Raw genomic sequence first — 18,159 nt, 5'->3', positions numbered from 1 at the left:
TAAGAACTCAGTAAATGCTTGTTGAATCAATGAAGAATCGAAGAGGCTGTAGGAATGTTTTATTCAGGACAGAAAGATCTATTGATAATATACAGTTTTAATACTTTTCATAACATGATAATGGGCTACTTGTAATAGTTTGTAACACCTATGTGTTTTGATGTGATGATTTTGTATGTGGTGTTGTTATCAGGCTGACTCCACTAAATTGCAAGTCCCTTGAAGTCAGGACTCTGCCTTACTCATCTTTTTATCTCCCCACAGCATCCAGCACACCGGTTTCTGTGCAGTAGATGCTCAGTAATTATTTATTAATTCAAATTTAGTCAAGCAAGTTTAGGAAAGGCTGCCTTAGAATGAACCTCAGATATCTTAAACTATGGCTCTGTAATTAACTTATGAAGGAGAACTGGGTTTCTGTGTTTGGCAGTAATGTTGGTGCACACCAGCTTGTTGTCTGTGGAAACATAATCTAGGATTACTAGAAGCATTAATGGTGGAGAACTCCTCAGAAGTTACTTGTCCTCTTTCCTCTAGAAAGCTTCAACAAACACTTTAGGGTTTCTATTTTTATTGTATTTCTTGATTCTTTGAATAAAGAGACAAAATCCTATTTGTGGGCAGATACCCTCAGTGAGAAAGTGTGAGAAGCTAGTGAAGTCTTCATTAGCAGCCAGCATCCCAGGCTGATCTACAGAGGAGCATCCTTCTCATCATTTCTCTCTTCTTTTTCAGAACAAGAGAGGTATCTGCAAGCCAACAACAGAGAATTTAACAGTCTGTTCGGATATCCGGTGAGTATCAGGTCTCTAGCTATTTCAGGAGGGGGCTGGTATTTTCCTCTAATAATCCCCGTTGTCAGTGAGGCAGGAAATTCTTTGTAGATGTAGATTCTACAACATAGGTTCTACTTTCTTTCAAGCTCCTATACAATGAGGGCTGGTACAGTGAGGGCTCAGAAACCAAATTAATACGGTGACCTAGACTCAGGGGAGAATGTGTCTCAAATTTTGGGTTTTATATATATCTTCTAGAAAAGAAATATTGTAGCTTGCACAAATGAAAGCATAGTTCTACAACTTCCTTTTTTCACTTAGACATCTCTCTATGACAATATGTGTAGACCTTCCTAATTTATTTAATAGCAGCATAGTTTTCCATTGTATCAATATACCTTAATTTATTCAACCAGTTTCTTATTATCATTTTAAATGTCTCCATTTATATGCAGGTGTCCCCTCCAAAAAAATTTCTCCAGTGTTTTGCTATGATAAATGGTCCTAAGTGAACACCATTATACTACATATACTTCAGCACATTTGTGTGAATATACATTATGAGAGTTTCCTTGAAGTGAATTGGCTGGGTCAAAAGGAAAACACATTAAAATTTTTGATACATATTGCCAGATTGCCCTCTAAAAAGATTATATCCATTTATATTTCTACCTATAGTAAAGACTGCTCACTTCTCCATATTCCTGCCAAACTTGATATTATCAATCTTTTTTATCTTTGCCAGACTCTTAGATGAAAAATGACATTTTGTTATCTATCTTTCCTTAATTTTGAGTGACAGCAATAATCTCTTCATGTTAATTAGCCTTTTGTATTTCTTTTTATGGAAACTACTGTTAATGATCTTTGCCCATTTTCTACTGGATTCTTTTTTCACTTTTTAATTTATTTATAAATAAGTAACTCATAAAAAGATATATGTTTAAAAGTCATGCTCCAACACCCTATTCTTGCCCTCATCTCTGCTCGCTATAGGGAACCACTTTTATTAGTTTCTTGTGTATTCAGCAGTGCTTCTTTGTGCAAATAAAGCAAATACAAATATATATTCTCATTTTCCCACTTTCTTAAACTATTCTGAACCTTATCAGTATATCCTGGAGATGTTTTCATAATTATAATTTCATGATAGCTTTTTCCTTCTTTTTTCAACTGCATAGTATTTCCTAGGCAGATTTAGCATAGTTTATGTAACCATTTCCTTTTAAATTGACATTGGATTGTTTCCAATCTTTTATAATTACAAGCAATTTTTACATATATGTTACTTTGTGCACATGTAGATATATATATATATATAGTGCTATAAGTATATAATATATATACATAGATATACATATTTGTAGTCTCTGTAGGATATTTATGATTTCTGAGTTAGAGAGGCTCTGGATAATAACAATATTTAGGATATGGCCATGGGAACAGGTTTCCCCCTCTCTACCTTCTAGAGCTACATAAGAAGCTCTATGGTGCAGTAAAACTAGGTTTTGGCATCAGACAGACCTGAGTTTGAACACAGCTCTAGTCTTTACTAACCTTGTATCCTTAGGCACATTATTTAACTTCTTTTCTTCAGTTCCCTCATCTATAAAAAGAGCATAATAATGTCCACCATACATGGTGATTGTTAAATATGGTTGTGAAAAAAAAATGTTAGTTTTCTTTCATCAAGAAACTATTACCCCTTGACAAAAGGGTACAAGTTTCACTCATCTCTGTAACTACTGTTCCCATCACAATATTTGGCACATAAATGGCATTCAATAAACATATGCTGGATAGCTGATGAATAAATAAACAGGTTTGACTATTATGTACTTAACAACCAATTTCATTTCCCTGCCTATCCATTGCTCATTTTCATCCTATTTCTCTAATTACTTCCATTCCTATTCCTTTTCCTCTTCTCGATCCCCTAACTACTGATTCTCATTATATACTTGGCCTTCTGTTCTCTATACCCCGCTTTAGCAGTCAAACAGGTACCCCTGCCCAAATAAATAAATAGCCCAAACCAAAATCTGCCACCTCTATCATGCCAAAAGAACCAAACACTGAGGAATTTCATAGTTAAGCAGATGTTCTACATTCTTGAGATATTGCTTCTGGTTTGACATTTAAGAGTAGAACAAAACACTCTAGTTGCCAAGTTAGTAAAGAAGTACTGCTATATTTATCTTGAACAGAATCGGGATAGCTTTTGTCTTTGTTTTCTAAACAAATGCTACCCAAATGAATAGAAACCTGAAATACATTAACTATAAAATCAAATGGAAAATCAGTAATGAAAGCCAGCTGCTTCAGTAAGGCAAAAGATCAAAAGAACTTTGGATCCAAGTATCAGAGTCATCTGGACTTAGACACCAAGAAATTCAGAGTATCTTATGATCCAAGAAAACTATTTCTATGTTAGAATAACCTACTCTCAGAGCTAGAAAGGACCGTAGAGGTCATTTAGTTAGAACTCCTTTCAAGACATACCTGTGAGCTCTCCAGGATAGATCTTGTTTAACTCTTTTTCAGCCTCTGCTAGTATAGCCCATAATAGAGCTGTGAACAGAGCAAACCTTGAGAAATATATAGTGTTTATTGATCATTAATTGGAAAATCATGGAGAAACACGAAGGAAATCCTAGGTTTAACTTGGATCTTTAAACTCCTAAGTGCTAAAATGTTTGACCAGCTTCCCTTCCCTAGGGAAATAGACCTTAGGCAAGGCTTGACTGGGTAGCCTATCTAGCCTTCCAAGGCAAGTTGTAGCCTTAGTACAGAATGATGTTGGTTCTCTGACAGAAGAGTTCAGATGTCTTCCCAAGGTAGGACCCAGCAAGAGATTCTTCACACTTGAGCAGTATCTGTATTTCAGGACTGCAGGTGGGTTTATTCTTTCATTAGGCCCTATAGATGGAGATGGTGGGGGGAGAAGCCCTATCCTTAGGGGATTATTTGGTCTCATTCTTCTGCTTTTCTTGAGCTCTTAGATCCAAACTCTCACATCTTAGGTCAAACGACTGAAGACCCCAAAGTAGAAAGTAAGATGGTCTTGTCAACATCTTGAGATCAGGATTGAAGAGGTAGCAAGTTCCCATTTTCACTCAGCAAAATAATAGCTTAGATGCAGGCCAAAACTATTCAGACCTCTGTCAGGACAGTTAAGGGGCAAGTGAGTCTCCAATGCTGAGAGCAACCAGTGTAGGAACCTTCAGTGGGCTAAGGTTGAAAGACAATAATTTGCTTTTGGCATCTGATATCCTTCAGCATTGAAAGCAACATGTAAAGGCACAACAAAATGGGATTGCCAGGCTAAGAAAAGCTTCACTAGAGAGCTCTGAGTAGAGCTAACACAAATGGCAAACTTGCCTGCTGTTTAGGGCTGAGAAGGACCTTGGGTCATAGGGTAAGATGAAACTGAAAGATTTCTGATTCTAAGAAAAAAAAAAGCATTTGGATGGCTGTACAAGTGAACTGGGGCTCAGGGGACAGCACAATCTCAACTCTGCAAGTAACTGTGCGGTCTTGGGCAAATAAATTAACCTCAGTGCCTCAATTTCTGCATCCTCAAAAGTTGGTAGTATATTACTCCCTTCATATGGTGGTTGTGAGAATTAAATAAGTTGCTCCATATAAAATGCTTAGAAGAGTGCCTTACACATAGTAACTATTCAATAAGTGTAAGTTTTTATTGTTGTTGATTTTATTATCATCATTATTATCAATGGCATCAATAAACAAAGAATTCTATTCAGGGCATAAATAAATCCTGCCCCTCCTAAAAATGTCCCATATTGATCAGCTCTGCCAACTTTGCATACTCTAGGCCTCTCTAGGCCTCAAAGAAAAGCTCCCCACTATGTTGGGGAGCTGTGGCTTTTTCCTGTTTCATGAAGTGGTCTTGGTCCTTTTTGTTAAGACTGGGAGGTGGGGTCTTTCATTCGTCTAATTGTGCTTGTGTTCTTTTACTCACAGAACAATAGCATCAAGACCTCAAAATATAATGCCTTTAACTTCTTGCCTATGAACCTGTTTGAACAGTTCCAGAGACTTGCAAATGCATATTTCCTCTTTTTGCTTTTCCTACAGGTATTGCCTTTTAGGGCCTTTTCCACAAAGTATTTTATCAGCCTCTCTGGGGTCAGGTTATGTAATCAGTTCTTCTCCTCCTTAAACTGAGAGATGTCTTCTCTCTTTAGATAACAGGCAAATGGATGGCTGGAGTCTCAGGCCAGTCTCCTAGAGTAGCTGTGGTCAGGATTAGCCAGGGTGAAACAAGCCTCTACAAGAGGAAGGGGACAAGGTCGCCAAGTCCCGAGTAAGGGGTGCTCCCTCATCATGGCTGCACGGCCACAGTTCAGCTTAACCATAAAAGGCCACAGACTTGACTCTTCACCCCAACCTCAGCTGCCATCCCATTCCTCCTTCTTGTCCCAGCCTCCCTGACAGAAAGTTAACACACAGGAGTGCTGAGGGAGGAGAATGGTTTAGAACACAAGCACAGCGCAAGGAAGCAGAGCGGGGTAGGCACAAGTTGGGAGAGAGAGACGGATCATCTCATTTCTCCTTGTGCTGGAGGGGTGTGGGAGGTTATGTAGTTTTCCTGTGTCCACTCTTACAGCCCTACCCCCAGCACCTTCATTATCAGAGGAGAAATGGCTCTTTGCCATCAAGACAAGGGTATTAGCGTTCAGGACAGATACATAGCAATTTACCATCTCCTCTTCTTTAATCCTTTCTTAGGAGGTGTTTCCTGATTTTTGGGTGGTTGTCTGGAGGCTACAACAATGGAAAGCAACTAGGATAGTTGAATTTATTATAAATCTAGGGAGGGGAAAATGGTGGTGGGGTGGGGATTGGGAGGGAATACACTGTCCTTTAAGTTTTTTGACCCAAGTTTCTCTCCCCGTCCGTCTTTCAGTTGATTCCCCAGATCTCCTCCTTGGCATGGTACACGACTGTGGTACCCCTGATGGTGGTGCTGTCCATAACAGCAGTGAAAGATGCCATCGACGACGTGGTGAAGTGGCTTCCTGGGCCTCTAGTCTCTCACTGTACCTAGTCAGGCTGTGGGGGGCAAGAAGGACTCCCCAGGACTACCTTTTGCTAGGAAGAAGCACTGAAAGGAAAGAGGTGTTTCCTTTCCCTATGTCCTTATCCATCCCAGCGGAATATGAAATTCCCTTAAGCCCAAGATTGGTGAGCCATACATGGCCAGAAAGGGGTAATGCAAGCCCTTTCTCTTTCTTCCTACTGCCACCTTTTTCCAGGTTTCCTTCCATCTCCTTTTTAATAACCCACCTCTTCCTTCAGTTAGCTCTCTCTGGGTTTGCTCTCATCCTTCTTTCTCCATTCACCCTTCTCCCATTTTTATATTCCCCTTCCCTCCTCCCTCTGTCCCCCCTGCTTTCTCCTGCTCTTATCTCCCCTTTCCACATTGCTCTTCTCCTCTCCAACTCTCCCTTATTTCCCTTTCCAACTTTCAGTTCTATCAGGTACACATAACTAGCAACCCTCTGGTTTTAGAAAGATCATGACATAACAGAGGCTGACTCCTTTCCTGGCCTTGGAGGGAGAAACTGGCTTTCAGTGAGTGCTGCATGGCTTCCTCTTTGCTTCTTTGCAGCAGGTCCAGCAAGGAAGGGTGAGGGTGAGGAACCAGCACTACGCCTACTAGTGGGATTTGCGAAGTCCATCCTGTTGACCTGCTTGAAGCTTCCCTAAGAGAGTCCTTCTGATTTTGACAGGATAGATTTTTACACCAAAGTTTGAGAGCAGGGTGTTCCTCCAGCTCTTTAACTCTGTAACTCTTTAAAACCAGAATTAGCACATATAGTGGTTGAAATTTCAGTCACAACTCAGGTGTGCAAAAATATAACTTAATTTTCTGTAACTAAACTCAATGTAGCTCATAACCAGCACCTCACCATCTCAACCGTTTTTAATGAAAGCTGAAAAGTAAACTTGCCAATTCAGGATAACCCACCTAGTTACTTCTGGTTTAGAACTCAGTCTCTTTAGGATAAACCGACAAATTCAGGATTCTTTCTGCCCTCTTCCCAGTCCTACCCTTTTCGCAGGGAGTAATCTCAACTGGAAGGAGGGGATTTGTGTGAGTCGTAGCATCAGGACATACCCTTATTTGTCACCTTATTTGGTCTTTGAATGGACCTCTATTCCTCTTTCCTCACTGCGTCCATGGTAGAGGCTTCTTATGCTGACTGTGATTGTGGGTGAGGGTAGCTGTATGCTTGTGAATACTTAACTTCCCTGCACCTACCAAGGTGTATGAGATTCTAGTCCTACCCCTCATTTTGTATTCTCTCCTCTGTGGCTTTTGACGTAAGTTGTTTGTTCTCATTACCCCAGGCTTTGGCTCTTGATATTAAAGCCAAGATTTTGTCTCTTTCTTCTCTCTTGGTTCTTTTTCTGACCTCCATCCCCAGCTTCTCAGAGACAATCAGCTTCTTGGCCTGGTTTTTATGGTAGAAGGACTTGGGGTTGGGAGGGTGAAGGAGGGGGGTGAGGGAGAATTACAAAAAAGGGGAACTACATTGAATAATACTTCAAAATATTAACCTTCTACATGCAGTTTGCTTTATATCTATTTCCTGAACTTTTTCTTGTATAATTTTAGAAAAGGCACCAAAACGACAATCAAGTCAACAGTCGTTCTGTTCTGCTGCTGATGGATGGCAGGTAAGTCCTAGGGAAGCCAGTTTAGGTTGGACCAACTCTGGGAGAGGATTGGCCTTGCTAAAACTTGATGTGCTGGGTGCTTTGCAAAAGTGATTGAGGACAGTGAAAAGAGCCTCAGGTTGGACATAAGAAGAATTTGTTTCTAGATCTAGTATGCCCTGAACTTCCTATGTGACCTCAGACCTCTCTGGGCCTCATATTTCTTATCTATAAAGTGAAGATAATATTCTCTACCTTAGAGGATGCTTATGAAAATGAAAACAAAATAATATATATTAAAGCAATTAATAAATTATGACATGGTATTAATGTGCAAGTGGTTATTACTAGTACAGTGGTCAGCATGGAGACACCTGTCTTTAGAACATCAATCGACTCTACATGGCTTATTGACCATTCTACTGTAACCTTTGGTTAGGGCATCTTTTTGTTAGCAATCTAAAGAAAATATTGGTGTTGACTCCATTGCTGTAGTGTTTGGTCATATCTATCTAAAGTATTGGGTCAATGTTTGTATTTTTTGTGGGTTCCTGCAAAATTTGAGCGATTTACCTTTGGCAGGGATAGAGGGAGACAGGCATGATTTCTATATAAGGCAAAATGTGAAGATTATCATAAGAGGTACAAAAAATTATCATAGGAATTAATAAAAATGAGCAATCATAGCTGGCTAAAGGAATCAAGGAAGACTTTATGGAAGAGGTGATATTTGTGCTGGGCCTTAAGGGATGGGAAAGAATTCAACAAATAGAGATTGTATGAAAGGAAAAGTGACCAGTGTTTGCAGAATCATGATTGCAAAGAAGTACAAATCTGAAAGAATTCAAGATTGAGGTCCAGTCTTTTTTCATGGTGACCTTACAGAATACCCAGGAGCTATATTTTAAAAACATATTTTTTAATTGCAGTATAGTTGATGTTCAACATTATACAAGTTACAGGTGTACAATACAGTGATTCACAATTTTTAAAGGTTATACTCCATTTATAGTTATTATAAAATATTGTCTATATTCCCCATGTTGTACAATATATCCTTGTAGCTTATTTTATACGTAATAGTTTGTACCTCTTAATCCCCTACCCCTATATTGCCTCTCCCCACTGGTAACCACTAGTTTGTTCTTTATCTGTGTGTTTGTTTCTTTTTTTTTATATTCACTAGTTTGTTGTATTTTTTAGGTTCCACATATAAGTGATATCATACAGTATTTGTCTTTCTCTGTCTGACTTATTTCACTTAGCATAATACCCTCCAAGTCCATCCTTGTTGCAAATGACAAAATTTAATTCTTTTTTATGGTTGAATAGTATTTCATTGTATATATACCAGCAGCTGTAGTTTTAATCGTATGATTCTATTATGTGACATGCTTGGGCATCTAATTCTGTTATTTATTGTGTCTGCTGATTCTTACTCATGGTGGATTATTTCCCTAAGTGTTTTGGTCTGTTGAAGCCTCTCATAAGATACCACCCAAAAAGTCAGTTGTGATTAAAAAGAAAATTAAAAAAGAAAGGAAGGTAATAGAAATAGAAAGAAAAGATAAAACTGAGTGTATAAGAAATTTGCAAGGCTAGGGAGTTACCAAATGAATTTAGTCAAATGAACTTCCCAAGGAGCTTGAGCACTTGGATTTTATAAGATTATTAGAGAAGAATTTGTCATAGAGTGGTTTTAGAGTAGGAGTTCACAAGCAGGGCCCTAGTGGTTAGACTTTGTAAGCCAGTGAATGTTTGACTGATGTAACACTTGAGGTGAGTTGTCTATATTCCAAAAAGTGGCTTTCTTTTTCTAGAGCACATGAGTTTGAGCAAAGCTACTACTGAAAAAAATTTGTTTTTCAAGTTGTGATTTCTGTCATCTTAATTTCTCAGTAATTCTGGCTACAAGCACATCTTTAGTTAAAAGCCACATTTTTTAGCTATCAAGAGGAATGAGCCACATCTTCTATAAGTGTTCTCCCAGATATATTATTAATGAAAAATGCAAAGTACAGAAAATTATGTATCTATTATGTAATTTTTAAATGTTTATCTTGTATGGGATTATATGGATTGATATTTTCTCTAAAGAAATGCAAAAAATTACTCACAGTGGCTACCTTGGGGGAAGGAAAATTAAAATCTGGGGAGAGAAGAGACTTTACTTTTTCCTTTTACATACTTCTTTTTTTTTTTTTTTTTAATTTACTCTTGGCTGCATTGGGTCTTTGTTGCTGTGCACGGGCTTTCTCTACTTGCGGTGAGCGGGGGCTACTCTTCGTTGTGGTGTGTGGGCTTCTAATTGCGGTGGCTTCTCTTGTTGTGGAGCACGAGCTCTAGGCACGTGGGCTTCAGTAGTTGTGGCTCACGGGCTCTAGAGCGCAGGCTCAGTAGTTGTGGCACACGGGCTTAGTTGCTCCGCAGCATGTGGGATCTTCCCAGACCAGGGCTCGAACCTGTGTCCCCTGCATTGGCAGGCGGATTCTTAACCACTGCGCCAGCAGGGAAGCCCTTACATACTTCTTAATTATTTGAAATGTTTTTTTTTTACCATATGCATATATTGCTTTTATTTAAAGAAAAATTATGTGCATGTATGTCTACATATACCTTTATAGAGTTTTAGAAAACTCTTATAGTCTTAAGTCAAGAGAAGTGGGCCCCATTCTTGACTGTAGCAAGGAGTATCACAAACCCAGTTCGGTCCTCCTTTGAGCCTTGAGTTCATCTCAGCTTTTTTTTTTTTTCTTCTTGATTGTCAAAACAGGGCTGTGGGGAAATTCTCAGAGCAGGCATGCAGGCATTCAAGGCTCACTTTCTTGCAGGATAGTGACAGACAAATGGATGAATGTCCAAGTGGGAGATATAATAAAACTAGAAAATAATCAGGTTGTCACGGTGAGTACCTCTTTGGGCTGTGGCTTTTTCTCTTTTGGCTTGAATAGGAACCCTTTTAGCAACTTCTGTGACCACTCCTTTTGGTGACCTTCACCTTTCTCACTTTGCATCCAGAGATCAACATCTCCTGTGGTAAGAAGTTTGTTCTTGTCCATTTCTCACCATAGCTACAGGTAAAATATGACTAGTTTTTGGAGAGGGGGTGTGTGGTAGCAGTGATGGGTCCTAGACAAAGAAAGTAAACCAAATGTCTTTAATATTCTTAAGATGAACATCTGTTCCTGAGGTAATTGCTTTTGTTACACTGTAATGTTAAAAGTCTGCCTTCCTTATCTTCTCTGACTTTTCTGACCACAGGCTGATATACTATTACTCTCTAGCAGTGAGCCCTACAGTCTGACATATATAGAAACAGCAGAACTGGACGGGTGAGTGTTCCCTCCTGATAATCCATTAAGACGGTCGAGCCAGCTTAGAGTGATTTCTCACTGAGGGAGAACATGATGCAGAGAATGAAGTGCTAAAAGAGGCTAGAAATATCTAGATAAGATAGGCGGCCAGACTCTTGGGACCTCAAGTCTAAGGCTGAGCTCTTGACAGCAATAATTTAGCATCCACTGGTGCAGAATCTGGGCAAATAAACTCCATATTCTCCATCTCTAAACTGGAGACATTCTGTCTATCTATATTCAGTAATGCTGAGTGGTAGGAAAGACGTTAGCAGAACTGTAAAATTTCAGAATATAGTTCCAAAGTTTCCAGGGGGGGAAATGAATATGGAGGTAATTATGTACTGATAAACCATGTTCTAGAAAGGATTTAACGTAGGAATTCATTAACGTGCAAAAGCTAAGATCTTTGGAGTATAGAGGCTATCTTCAGAGAGCTTGTCCTGTGGAGTTTTGTATCGATCTGCAGCCTTACAACTATTCCTCTTGGTGCCCACAAACTTTTTGAAATGTGGCTTCTTTTTTACTTCTGTCTCTGTGCATTCTTGTATCAGCAAATGGTTAAGTGGGATCCCTTCATGGATCCTGTAAATATTTATGAGATGAGGAGTATGTTTACTTGGGGGTATATGCACTTTCTTACCAGGACCTGCTCCTTATTCTTGAAGGGAGCAGGTACCCCCTCCAGGTTGTCTTGTGATGTTTCTTCAGCTTTTCTAGAGCATCTGACCCGCAAGATCTCATAGGTTGGTTAAAGTAGTTGATATGTGTTTCAGGGAGAGAGGGGAATGAGTGGGCTAATACTCAGCTTCCCTGTAGAACCATCCCACCTCAAAACTTTTCTTGAGAGATGATAACAGTGGGAGTGACTCTCACGGCTCAAGCTTATAGCCCAAGCTCTATTGGTAACAACTGTTTTCTAAAGTTGGAGAAATTGGACCTGTGCTGCTGTTATGTATGTGCATTCTTTACTCTAGTGAAACCAACTTGAAAGTGAAGCAAGCCATCTCAGTTACCAGTGAGATGGAAGATAACCTGAAGCTACTGTCTGCCTTTGATGGTGAGTTAGGAAATAGGTTTGTCAACCCAAATTTTTATTAGTAGATGTCTGGTTAAAGTGTGGTACATCCATATAGTGAATTCTATATAACTTATTAAAAACGATGTGCAAGTTGATATTTATTCACATGGAAAAATATTCACAACATATTAATAAGTGAAAAAAGATTGCAATACACTATGCATAGTATATGTAACATAAACCTGTTTTTGGAAACATATGTATGTGTATGAGTACATGTATAGAGAAAAACTTGGAAGGATGTACTACAGAAGTTTAATAGTGCTTATTTCGAGGCAGTGGGTGAATTTTACTTTCTCCTTTCTCCTTTTAATGTTGTATATGTATTTACAATGGGCATATTTTACTTTACTAATCATGAAAAAGTCAAATTATTTCCATTTTGAAACAACTACTAGGTTTGTTTTAAGTACTTTTAAAATTTCTTCAGATTCAGCTCATTTGATCTAAAAGTACTGATGGTGATAGGTTATCGTGTGGGTTGTTCTCTCTCTGGATGACCCATGTCACAGAATTACTCTTCTTTGATGCCCAGAACACTGTCTGCCTGGTGAGAAATGGGCAGCGGCTGAGAAAGGATAGGCAAAAGATGTGTGTATATTTTGAAAAGGGGATGTTCTTTCCTCTTCTCTGTTAAGCCTCCTCTGTCCTGTTAGGAAAGAATTAAGATTACAGAGTCAGGACTCTTATTCCTTCTTTTTTTTTTTTTCAGGAGAAGTGAGGTGTGAGTCTCCCAATAACAGGTTGGACAGATTCACAGGAATACTGATTTATAAAGGAAAAAATTACGTCCTGGATCATGACAGGCTGATTCTCCGAGGCTGCATCATCAGGAATACAGATTGGTGCTATGGCTTGGTAATTTTTACTGGTACGTCTTCGTGGGGACCACAGACCCCCAGCCTACTGGGTTCCGTTAGTAGCCATGTTGTGGGCACTTAGTTTTCAGGATGCAGATATGGTGCTCAGATATGTACCAGAACACTATGGCTTTGAGACAGATAGAAAGGGAGGCAGGTAGATGGATAGATGGATGGATAATTTAAGAAAAAAACGACTTTTTTCCAAGCAATGAGCTGCCAGCATATCAGCCCTGCCTTTGTTAGAGGAAGGCTTTGTGTTCCAAGACCACAGAGCATTCATAAGTCTTTCTAAACATATCTGGACACAAGAGAAGGTATACACATAGAAGTACACATAGTATTAGCATATGAAAGGGGAACATGTGAAAGGGGAGAGTATACATGTGGATTGCTCCCATGAGGAAAAAATAAACACGGCGGTCCTTATGTAGAATATAAAATACAATATGAAGTGTTCATGCCAGAGAAAAGGCACATGTGGCTCATTAGCAGTGGCCCATCTTGAGATGGCATTTAGAACCATAATCCCTTATACTTATTGAGGGATTTTTTTAAGTTATAAGGTAGTGCTGGAAAATGGAGGAAGATTCTGTGCCACCCTGTGCCCTTGGTGACAGTGGACACTGATGACAACAACCACAGTAAGATAATAATTTCCAACTCTAGTCCCAGTGGCCATTAAAAGCTCTTTAGGGCTTCCCTGGTGGTGCAGTGGTTGAGAATCCGTCTGCCAGTGCAGGGGACACGGGTTTAAGCCCTGGTCCAGGAAGATCCCACATGCCGTGGAGCAACTGGCCCCGTGCGCCGCAACTACTGAGCCTGCACTCTAGAGCCCACGAGGCACAACTACTGAGCCCGCGTGCCTAGAGCCCATGCTCCGCAACAGGAGAAGCCCCTGCTCACCGCAACTAGAGAAAGCCTGTGCACAGCAACAGAGACCCAATGCAGCCAAAAATAAATAAATAAATAAAATTTTAAAAAAAATGTTGGTTCCTATAGGAGCTCTTATAAAAAAAAAAAAGCTCTTTATTTCTACTTACTATCTGCCTTGTCATGAAGAAATGCAGAGTCTCTGTCTCTCAGCTCCAGAGAAATCTCAGCTCCCAAGCTTCCACCTCAAGAGAAATCACTGCCATTGCCTTTTCCTTTCTCCATTTCTTAATTAGAAACTTTAAATAGAGCCTGGTCCAGCAATGGGTTTCCTCAAAAGAAGGTGAAGTTCTCCTTATCAGAAAATCCCTTTTCTAAGCTAAATAAACCAGATGGTGATGAGAGAGAAGCTTGTGGCTCCTATTCTGACTTATCAGTGAAAAACTAGACTAAGGTGCAGCAAAGAGAGGGAGGTGTCAAGCATTGATGCACTTTGCAGAAGTAGTTGGGATTATCCTTAGAAACAAATTTTCCATTCTTTGAGTTATTGGCACCAAGCATGAGCCTTTCTCCAGGACTTTATCCCCTAGCATTGGAAAGAGGTTTGATAAAATGATCATAAAGGTACATTTTAACCCAATTTCAATCCTGTTGAGAATTTTCAGTGATTCTAAGAGGTGATGTCTCCCTGTTTCACTTAGGACCTGACACCAAATTAATGCAGAACAGTGGAAAGTCCACTTTTAAACGGACACACATAGACCATCTCATGAATGTCCTTGTGCTCTGGGTAAGTTAAAGACTTTTTTCTGTTTCTTTACAAATAAGCATACTTCCCTTCCTTCCACAGCAGTAGCTGGTATTTTCAAGTCAGAATTTAGTTGTTTGAAAACCTCAAGCAGTTTTAGGACCCCACATACTAATGTCTGAAGCAGAAAAGAACAGAACTCATTGACAAGGGAGTCTCAAGTTTATACCTCTGTTGTGGAGGACAGTCATAACTTGTTGAAGCTTTGGTACTTTAATTAGTGGTACCAGAATAGATTATGGACCCTGCTTTAGAAATTAAGACACTTTTTTTTCATAGCCAATTTTACTCATGACCACTTTAATAAAACCTTACTTGGACTAATAGATCACCTTACTTAAACCAATGATTTTCAAACTCTATTTCCTTAGAGGAGTCTAAGGTCTGCTGCAGGGGGAATAGAGAAGATCAAGAGTTTTGTTCGGCCTCTTCATTCTGAAGTTTCTGGTTTAAAAAGAGCAGCTTCACATTTATCTGTCTGTAAGATCTCAGTTGGAAAATAAAGGATTCTGCTGCTAAGAAATGAAATTTGAAAAGCACTCAATATATACGATATAGCTTATATGTGGAGTCTTAAAAAAAGGGTACAAATGAACTTATTTACAAAACAGAGTCACAGATGTAGAAAACAAACTTAGGGTTACCGGGGGCAAGGGGAGGAGGGATAAATTGGGAGATTGGGATTGACATATACATGCTCCTATATATAAAATAGATAACTAATAAGGACCTACTGTATAGCACAGGGAACTCTACTCAATACTCTGTAATGGCCTATATGGGAAAAGAATCTAAAGAAGAGTGGATATATGTATATGTATAAATGATTCACTTTGCTGTATCCTGAAACTAACACAGCATTGTAAATCAACTATATTCCAATAAAATTTTTTATAAGCACTCAATAGATAATAATCAGCTTTGAGAATAAAGTTTAAATTGAAGACTAATTAATTTATTTCCATGCTATTATATACGGGTGGCCTTTATTCTTGTTAGATATAGACAGATTAATTTCTTCACTTACACAGCTTCTCTGCATGACTGAGTGGTTCCAATGCTGCCTGTACTTGATTCCATTACTTTTTATATTTTATTTTTACTCTATTGCTTAGAAAATAAAAGTGCCCTTTTTCTGTACATTTCTCATTAATATCTGAATTACAAAGTGTGTGTTCTCTGTTATTTATTATGTTAAATGTTACAGTTCTTTTTCTATATCCTTTGGATTTAATAAATGGGATTTTAGAAAATTAGGAAGATTCATTCAACAATAGCGAGGACATGGAAGCAACCTAAGTGTCCATCAACAGATGAATGGATAAAGAAGATGTGGTACATATATACAATGGAATATTACTCAGCCACAAAAAGAAACAAAATTGAGTTATTTGTAGTGAGGTGGATGGACCTAGAGACTGTCATATAGAGTGAATTAAGTCAGAAAGAGAAAAACAAATACCGTATGCTAACACATATATATGGAATCTAAAAAAAAAAAAAAATGGTCAGAAGAACCTAGGGGCAAGACTGGAATAAAGATGCAGCAGTCCTACTAGAGAATGGACTTGAGGATACGGGGAGGGGAAAGGGTAAGCTGGGACAAAGTGAGAGAGTGTCATGGACATATATACACTACCAAACATAAAATAGATAGCTAGTGGGAAGCAGCCGCATAGCAGAGGGAGATCAGCTCGGTGCTTTGTGACCGCCTAGAGGGGTGGGATAGGGAGGGTGGGAGGGAGAGAGATGCAAAAGGGAAGAGATATGGGGACATATGTATATGTATAACTGATTCACTTTGTTATAAAGCAGAAACTGACACACCATTGTAAAGCAATTATACTCCAATAAAGATGTTAAAAAAAAAAAAAGATTCATTCAGCTTTGAGACCAGAAACTGTACTTGACATCTGTAGAGGGATTTTAACTTTTTTGAATATTTTCACATTCACTAACTGAAGCTTCACAACACATGAACAATAAGCAAGTCAAGAAGTATTTTCCCCACTGACAAATATGCAAATTGAGACAAGTAAAGATAAATATCATAAATAAAGTCCCACAGAAAAATAATGGCAAAAACTCATCGTCATCAAATCATATTTTTTATTGAAACTGAGTTATTTGTAGTGAGGTGGATGGACCTAGAGACTGTCATATAGAGTGAAATAAGTCAGAAAGAGAAAAACAAATACCGTATGCTAACACATATATATGGAATCTAAAAAAAAATGGTCAGAAGAACCTTTACAATGATGTGTTAATTACTGCTGTATAGCACAGTGATTCAGTTATGCATATATATACATTCTTTTTTGGTATTCTTTTCCATTATGGTTTATCACAGGATATTGAATATAGTTCCCTGTGCTATACAGTAGGACCTTGTTGTTTATCCATTCTATATAGAAAAGCTTACATCTGCTAACCCCAACCTCCCACTCCATCCCTCCCCCTTGGCAACCACCAGTCTGTTCTCTATGTCTGTGATTCTGTTTCTGTTTCATAGATAGGTTCATTTGTGCCATATTTTAGATTCCACATATAAGTGATATCTTATGATATTTGTCTTTCTCTTTGACTTACTTCACTTAGTATGATAATCTCTAGTTGCATCTATGTTGCTGCAAATGGCATTATTTCGTTCTTTTTATGGCTGAGTAGTATTCCGTTGTATATATGTACCACATCTTCTTTATCCATTCATCTGTTGATGGACGTTTAGGTTATTTCTATGTCTTGACTATAGTGAATAGTGCTGCTATAAACATAGGGGTGCATGTATCTTTTTGAATTACAGTTTTGTCTGGATATATGCCCAGGAGTGGGATTGTTGGATCATATAGTAATTCTATTTTTAGTTTTCTGAGGGACCTCCATACTGTTTTCCACAGTGGCTGCACCAACTTACATTCCCACCAACAGTGCAGGAGGGTTCCCTTTCCTCCACACCCTTTCCAGCATTTGTTATTTGTAGACTTTTTGATAATGGCCATTCTGACCAGTGCGAGGTGATACCATATTGTAGTTTTGATTTGCATTTCTCTAATAGTTAGCAATGTTGAGCATCTTTTCATGTGCCTCTTGGCCATCTGTATGTCTTCTTTGGAGAAATGTCTATTTAGGTCTTCTGCCCATTTTTGGATCGGGTTGTTTGTTTTTTTGTTGTTGAGTTGTATGAGCTGTTTGTATATTTTGGAGATTAAGCCCTTGTCAGTCATATCATTTGCAAATATTTTCTCCCATTCAGTAGGTTGTCTTTTCATTTTGTTTATGGTTTCCTTTGCTGTACAAAAGCTTGTAAGTTTGATTAGATCCCATTTGTTTATTTTTGTTTTTATTTCAACTGCCTTGGAAGACTGACCTAAGAAAATATTGGTATGATTTATGTCAGAGAATGTTTTGCCTATGTTCTCTTCTAGGAGTTTTATGATGTCATGACTTATACTTAAGTCTTTAAGCCATTTTGAGTTTATTTTTGTGTATGGTGAGATCAAGTCATATTTATTGAGAATCTAGTATGTGCCTAGTATGTGCCAGGTGTTGTGAAGATCATAAGGTTTTATAAGTCCTGGGTCCAGCTCTCAAGTATATACGTTCACTTTTGGGAGATGGGGCATCAATATGTGCCAGATGCTTTACATACATAATTTTATTAATAATCACATCTATCCATCTAGGCATAACTTTTCAGAGTTAATGCTCTTTCTACTAT

The 18,159-nt window shown here is 38.5% G+C and overlaps 1 protein-coding gene across 1 annotated transcript in view; it reads left to right on the top strand.

Moving 5' to 3' along the window:
- LOC115867817 (phospholipid-transporting ATPase FetA-like) overlaps positions 1-18,159 on the top strand; it is a 73,727-nt gene that overhangs the window by 14,280 nt on the left and 41,288 nt on the right. The window contains exons 3-11 of the mRNA XM_070045835.1: positions 736-794; positions 4,764-4,877; positions 5,710-5,808; positions 7,426-7,487; positions 10,298-10,370; positions 10,728-10,798; positions 11,797-11,879; positions 12,613-12,771; positions 14,335-14,423. Of these exons, the coding sequence (XP_069901936.1) occupies positions 736-794; positions 4,764-4,877; positions 5,710-5,808; positions 7,426-7,487; positions 10,298-10,370; positions 10,728-10,798; positions 11,797-11,879; positions 12,613-12,771; positions 14,335-14,423 (809 nt within the window). The remainder of the gene's footprint in view (positions 1-735; positions 795-4,763; positions 4,878-5,709; positions 5,809-7,425; positions 7,488-10,297; positions 10,371-10,727; positions 10,799-11,796; positions 11,880-12,612; positions 12,772-14,334; positions 14,424-18,159) is intronic.

Source organism: Globicephala melas, chromosome 6 (genome assembly GCF_963455315.2).
Source record: "Globicephala melas chromosome 6, mGloMel1.2, whole genome shotgun sequence".
In the NCBI taxonomy this organism is placed as follows: Eukaryota; Metazoa; Chordata; class Mammalia; order Artiodactyla; family Delphinidae; genus Globicephala; species Globicephala melas.
The sequence above is the reverse complement of the archived record's forward strand: the minus strand, read 5'-3'. Positions and strand labels throughout refer to the sequence as shown.